Below are 6,788 nucleotides of genomic sequence, written 5' to 3' on the forward strand. Positions count from 1 at the left end.
TACTTTTAATCTCATTCATCAGATAAAGGTAAAAGTAGCTTCCAACCAGAGTCTGTCTGTTAAAAACAGAAATATTTTCTGTAACGAAGTGCAGCACTCATGGATCTGAAAGTGATCTTTTCCCACAGAGAGGAGTGGAGAGGTGTTTCACTGGTTATCAGTGGTTGGATCATCACAACTTCTCCAAACATATTCAGATTCATTCTCTCTTCCTGATATTCGTTGTTTTGTTTTAACAAACTAATAATTTGAGGCCAATAGTTTAATTTTAGGTAAAGTTATTTTTTGTTTGCAACTGGATTTGTACAATGATGTGAAATTCAGGCCTTTTAATCAAAGTTATGATGAGAAAGATTTACAACCTCTGTATGAGGTTCTCTTTATGTTCAGCAGATGGCATCAATGAGTAGACCTGATGGGGCCCCATGAGATCCGGAAAGATGGAGGTGGAGCAACAAGTCCTACACTGGGCTCTTGGTACCAGAACTGTTTAGTTAGAGTTTCCTCCACATATGCTGACGCTATGGTGCTGTACAGGGAAATGGATCACTGTATTCCTGATTTCTCTTATTCTATAGCTAGATTTTGTGGTTCCTTTCATGAAACCTTTATTTGTCGTTTTTTAATGAGAATAAAAAATAAATAAACTCAATTAAAATTTCATCTAAAACAACTATATTGTCTTGCTCGCAGCTTCAGATTGTTGTCATTATTTCATTTGAAATTATTATTTTTAGGTATGATAATTTGACACAAATGTTGCTTTATGTGCAGTTTGGTTTTCCATCCTCTAAATTATTGTGATTTTTATTTTTTGTTTCCTTCCTGTCATTTAGGCTGTAATTCCAGCTAGCCTTATCTTGTCATGTTTACACTTTGTTCATCTTGTTTTTGTCTGATACATTTTACAAATAAAGTTTGAAATGAAAAGACCTGCTGAGAGGAGCAGAATCTGAGTCTGATCAATGTTTACATGACAGGAACTGGAGACACTCCTGGTTCTGCTTTGATCCCAGTTCTTCTGAGCCGCTAAAGAAAAGAAATGAGGATAAAATCAGCAGAAAAGCTTCATGTTAAACCTGTTTTATGTCACATGACTGCATCTGTCTCCATGTTTCTGAGGTAATGGGAGGAGCGACACTGAGTCATGAGTTGAAAACGCCACTTTCCAGAAATGAAAGTTAAACTCTGTCAAAGTGAAGCCAGAGCTGCCTTAGAGAAAAACCTTCTGAAGACCAACTAGATTCATCTTGTTCTTCTCAACAGCAGCCTCTAACACTGGTGAGTTCAGCAGAAAACAGATCTACTGTGTTTCTACCAACAGCTTCAACAACAAACAGGAAGTCTGAGATGTTTCTTCTGACCTCAGATCATCTGAAGTTAAAACAAACAAACGATTATGAAGAACTGCAACATTTAACAGCTTTAAACTAATTGTTCTAACTTTAGTTTTCCATGATCTGTCCTCAGAGTTCAGACATGTCTTCTGGCAGCAGTCTGAGGTCTGAAGATCAGTTTCTGTGCTCCATCTGTCTGGATGTCTTCACTGATCCAGTCACCACACCATGTGGACACAACTTCTGCCAGACCTGCATCACTCAGAACTGGGATGTTAATGTTCACTACAAGTGTCCCCTGTGCAAAGAACATTTCACTACTAGACCTCAGCTGAGAGTCAACACCTTCATCAAAGAGATGGTTGCTCAGTTCAGACATGAAGCTCAGCAAGAAGCCATCAGCAGCAGCATCTCAGAGCAACAAGCTGCCAAACCAGGAGAGGTTCCCTGTGACGTCTGCACTGGAACCAAGCTGAAGGCCCTGAAGTCCTGCCTGGTGTGTCTAAGCTCCTTTTGTCAGACTCATCTGGAGCCTCATCTGACAGCTCCACCTCTGAAGAAACATCAGCTGATGGAGCCTGTGGAGAACCTGGAGGACAGGATGTGTCTGCAGCACGATAAACCTCTGGAGCTGTTCTGTAGGACCGACCAGACTAGTGTCTGCATGTTCTGCTCTGTTTTAGACCACAAGAACCATGAGTTGGTTCCTCTGAGAGAACAATCTGAAGGAAAGAAGGCAGAGCTGAGGAAGACAGAGGCTGAAGTTCAGCAGATGATCCAGAACAGACGAGAGAAGATTCAGGAGGTCAAAGAGTTGGTGAAGATCAGTAAAGATGCTGCAGACAGAGAGAAAGCCGAAGGTGTTCAGATCTTCACTGCTCTGAAGGAGTCTGCTGAGAGATGCCTGAAGGAGCTCATAAAGGAGATTGAAGACAAACAGAAAACTGCAGAGAAACAGGCTGAAGGCTTCATTAAAGATCTGGAGCAGGAGATCTCTAAGCTGATGAAGAGGAGGTCTGAGGTGAAGCAACTCTTACAGTCTGAAGACCATCTCCACCTCCTCCAAAGCCTCTCCTCCCTGAAAGTTGCTCCACCCACCAAGAACTGGACAGAGGTCAGAGTTCGTCCACCATCATATGAGGGGACTGTGGTGAGAGCTGTTGCTCAGCTGGAGGAGAAGATCAGAGAGAAGAAGATGAAGAAGCTGTTGAAGGCTGAGATGAAGAGGGTCCAGCAGTTTGCAGTAGATGTGACTCTGGATCCTGATACAGCTCATCCTAAACTCATCCTGTCTGATGATGGAAAACAGGTTCACTGTGGGAATAGAAGAAAGGATCTTCCAGACAACCCAGAGAGATTCTCTCAGTGTGTGGATGTTTTAGGACGTCAGAGTTTCTCTTCAGGCAGATTTTACTTTGAGGTTCAGGTTGAAGGAAAGACTGACTGGACTTTAGGAGTGGCCAGAGAGTCCATCACCAGGAAGGGAACAATCCCACTGAGGCCTCAAAATGGTTTCTGCACTGTTGTGTTGAGAAATGGAAATGAGTACAAAGCTCTTGCTCGACCTTCAGTCCGTCTCCATCTCCATCCTGGTCCTGAGAAGGTGGGGGTGTTTGTGGATTATGAGGAGGGTCTGGTCTCCTTCTATGATGTAGAAGCTGCAGCTCTGATCTACTCCTTTACTGGCTGCTGCTTCACTGAGAAGATCTACCCATTCTTCAGTCCTTGTAATAATAATGAAGGTACCAACTCTGCTCCTCTGATCATCTGTCCTGTTAACCAGGCTGATCGTTGCTCTGATGAAGCTCCATGAACAAAGAACTTGTTGGTGAAACACCTCCACCCTGAGGGACTGTAGGTGAAGTCCTGCTGGTGAAGAGGTGAGCTTGGAGACGACCTCAACAGGAAGTCAACAGTTCAGCTCCCAGCTGGATTATTTCTGCTTCTCTGTTTCTCCACATTTTCAGCTTCTGATCGATTCTGATGAATAAAAATGTTTCTTTCATTGTTGTTCTGCTGGTTCCAGATTGTTTCCTTTTACTTGTTTCATCGTCTAACAATAAAACTATTTCTGGCTGCAAGCAAACAGTTCAACCTTCATCAAATGAAACTGATTATGTTTCCTATAACAGCAACAGAACATTTAAAGCCTGTTTTTCCTTTAGTTCTGGTTCATGTTGGGTTTGTCATGTAAATATAACGTGATGATTGATGAATAAAATGTAAACTTGTGGAACTATATTTGTATTTATTTGTCATGTTATAGATTTTAAAATCTTTAAATGTTGTTTTATGAAGGAAAGAAGACACCTTTGATAATTCAAACAGTAGAGAAGATGAAAACTAAAGATTCTTCAGTTTCTAGTTAAGATCATGATTCTGATTTTATAAACGTTTGTTTCTATTTTAATAAGCAAACATGGAATTCATAAATCTGTGTAAAATATGTCTGTTAAATAAAAACACCAAGAAAGCTCTTAAATAGGTTGTTTCAACACAAACACACACGCACACATCCGTGTTTTACTATCTTTATGAGGACTTTTCAGTTACTTCCATTGACTTCCATTCATTTTCCTTGATTTTTAGTGCCTAACCCTAACCCTAACACTAACCCAATTCATTCATACCCTAGTCCTAAACCTAACCCCTGTCCCAAGAACGGAATTTGGAAAAGTGAGGACCAGGAAAATGTCCTCACTTTGTCAAAATGTCCTCACTTTGCGATAAAAATACGAAAATTGGTTCTCACTCAGCAACAAGTACAAGTACACACACACACACACACACACACACACAGTTTTGTCTTACTATATTTTGTGAGGACCTTGCATTAACTCTCATTGACTTCCACTGATTTTCATTCATTTTCAACCCTTTCTATGGCCTCACCCTGACTCTACCCCTAAACCTAACCATTACCAGTACATTCCTGACCCTAAGCCTAAGTTTAACTCAATTTACTCCTTAATCCTAAAACTAACTACTAGCAAAATACAAAGTGAGGACCATGAAAATGTCCTCACTATGATGGTGAAACACAAAAAATGGTCCCCACTCAGCGAGGAGAACAGGAACACACACGTCCATGTTTTAGGTAAGGTAAGTTTATTTATATAGCGCCTTTCAGAAACGAGACACTCAAAGCGCTGTACATACAATTACAATACAATCACAAAGCAAATAAACACAGATACAGACACAGAAAAACAAATCAAATGATAAAATCAAACAACAGATGTAATTTAAAAAAGTAAATTAAAATAAAATAAAGAGAATAGAATGATGGACAAGAAAATGAAAGGAAAATTGGACTGAAAACGCAACTAATCATGCCTAGATGGCCCAGTCAAAGGCCACTCTAAACAAATAAGTTTTTAATCTTGATTTAAAGCAATTTAAGGTTTCAGCGCTTTTACAGTTTTCTGGCAGTTTATTCCAGATTAGCGGAGCATCAGAACTAATAGCTGCTTCTCCATGTTTGGTTCTGGTTCTGGTTCTGCAGAGTAGATTTGAGCCAGAAGACCTGAGAGGTCTGGGTGGTTGATACAATGACAACAAGTCTGTAATGTATTTTGGTGCTAAGCCATTCAGTGATTTATAGACTAAGCTACAGGGAGCCAGTGTAGGGACTATAGAACCGGGCCGATGTGCTCCGCTTTCTTAGTTCTAGTGAGGACGTGGGCAGCATCAACTGCAGCTGTCTGATCCACTTTTTAGGCAGACCTGTGAAGACACCGTTGCAGTAATCAATTCTACTAAAGATGAACGCATGAATTAGTTTTTCAAGGTCCTGCTGAGACATTAGTCCTTTAATCCTGGAGATGTTCTTTAGGTGATAGAAGATCGACCTTGTTTCTGTCTTTATGTTCCTCTGAAGGTTCAGGTCTGAGTTCATCACTACACCCAGGTTTCAAGCCTGACTGGTGGTTTCTAGCTGTATTAACTGAAGCTGTGTGCTAACTTTTAAACGCTCTTCCTTTGGTCCAAAGATTATTACTTCAGTTTTGTTTTGATTCAGCTGAAGAAAATTTAGGCCCATCCATGCATTGATTTCTTCTAAGCTTTTTACTATCTTTATGAGGACTTTTCATTGACTTCCATTCATTTTCATTCATTTCAACAGCTTAACCCATTCCCTCAAACTAACCTAAGCTCAATTTACACCTTGGTCCTAAACCTAACCTCCAACTCAAGAATAGCATTTAAAAAAGTGAGGAAAAGGAAAATGTCCTCACTTTCCAGAAATGTCCTCACTTCGCTGGTTGAAAACGTCTGCCGGTCCTCTCTTGGTAGGAAATACAAGGACACACACACACACTCATCGACATCTTGTAAGAAGTTGATGTAGTTCCTCTGCTGTTGTGTCTTTTAAATCACCAAAACACTAAAAGCACGTAGAACATAGTTTTGCAAAATGGGCCAAACACACATCGGGCCTCAAGAACTGGGTTGGATGTTGGAAACCTTTTCCAAAGAGAACGAGTGAATTTCAGTCAGAATTTGAGGGAGATGTTCATCACAATGAAGATTGAGAAAGCAAACATCTAGCAGAGCTGTAGGACAAACAGACCTCAGGTCCGTAGCTGCTTCCTGGTGAGGTGACGGTATAAGATAGATGGAATGATGAAGAGTTCAAGCCTCACTCCCTCTTCTTCATGCCTCCAGGCCAACATGAGCAACATGTCACAATTTACCAGAAATGGAAATTTGCTTTCGAATCTAGTTTGAGGCCTTGTTCTGTAAAACGGTGAGTCTTTTTGGATGGTGTTGGACCTTCAGCATCTAGACCTGAAACAGGAGTTTGACTGAACAATAACATCTGACTCTGAGAGGAGCAGATTTGGACCTTCAATATAACCCAGATGTTCCTCCACCAGCACTGTGCGGCTGAAAGAGAAAGAGGGATTAAAACTGGAGGGGAATAAATTGAAGTCAAATCTGATCATAAAACTGATGATTTTAGACTAAAGTCCAGCACCAAACCAGCCAATCAACACATAGATCTTATTTAAAGGACCAATGAAATGACATACCAGGTGTTTCATCTGTTCCTGCTGCCACACATCAGACTGTTGGCTCAAGATCTGCTTTTACAATAAAACCTTTATTATTTTTTAACTAGACTCTGTAGTTGACTCTTAAGTTATTGAACTATCTGTCTGTCTGCTGAACTTTATTGGTTCATATACAACAGATTAATGGGTCCTTTTGTTTTCAGGTACCAGTTACCTTGGAGATGCTGTTGGAGGCCCCATACAGCTGCATCAGATCTCCTTAAATAGCAGAACCACTCAAGTGGGTCATACCACTGTCTGACTGTAAGGGGAGGAGAAACTTGGTGTTTATTATTTGTTCAGGTTTTCTTCTACTTTGGACAGACAGTCTGAACCCAATACTGTTTGTTTTTATAGGTCACTAATAAGTTCTGTTCTGACCCATGTTGATTTA

General features: G+C 40.5%; 1 protein-coding gene across 1 annotated transcript; it reads left to right on the top strand.

Annotated features, from left to right (window-relative positions):
• Positions 1–1,180: 1,180 nt before the first annotated feature.
• On the top strand, positions 1,181–3,573 carry LOC124870347 (E3 ubiquitin-protein ligase TRIM21-like). The gene is made up of 2 exons (XM_047368979.1): positions 1,181–1,281; positions 1,471–3,573. The coding sequence occupies exon 2, from the start codon at positions 1,480–1,482 to the stop codon at positions 3,148–3,150; it is 1,671 nt and encodes a 556-aa protein (XP_047224935.1). The 5' UTR covers positions 1,181–1,281; positions 1,471–1,479; the 3' UTR covers positions 3,151–3,573.
• The last annotated feature ends 3,215 nt before the right edge of the window (positions 3,574–6,788 follow it).

The sequence above is a fragment of the Girardinichthys multiradiatus genome, chromosome 6, assembly GCF_021462225.1.
Source record: "Girardinichthys multiradiatus isolate DD_20200921_A chromosome 6, DD_fGirMul_XY1, whole genome shotgun sequence".
Taxonomy (NCBI): Eukaryota; Metazoa; Chordata; class Actinopteri; order Cyprinodontiformes; family Goodeidae; genus Girardinichthys; species Girardinichthys multiradiatus.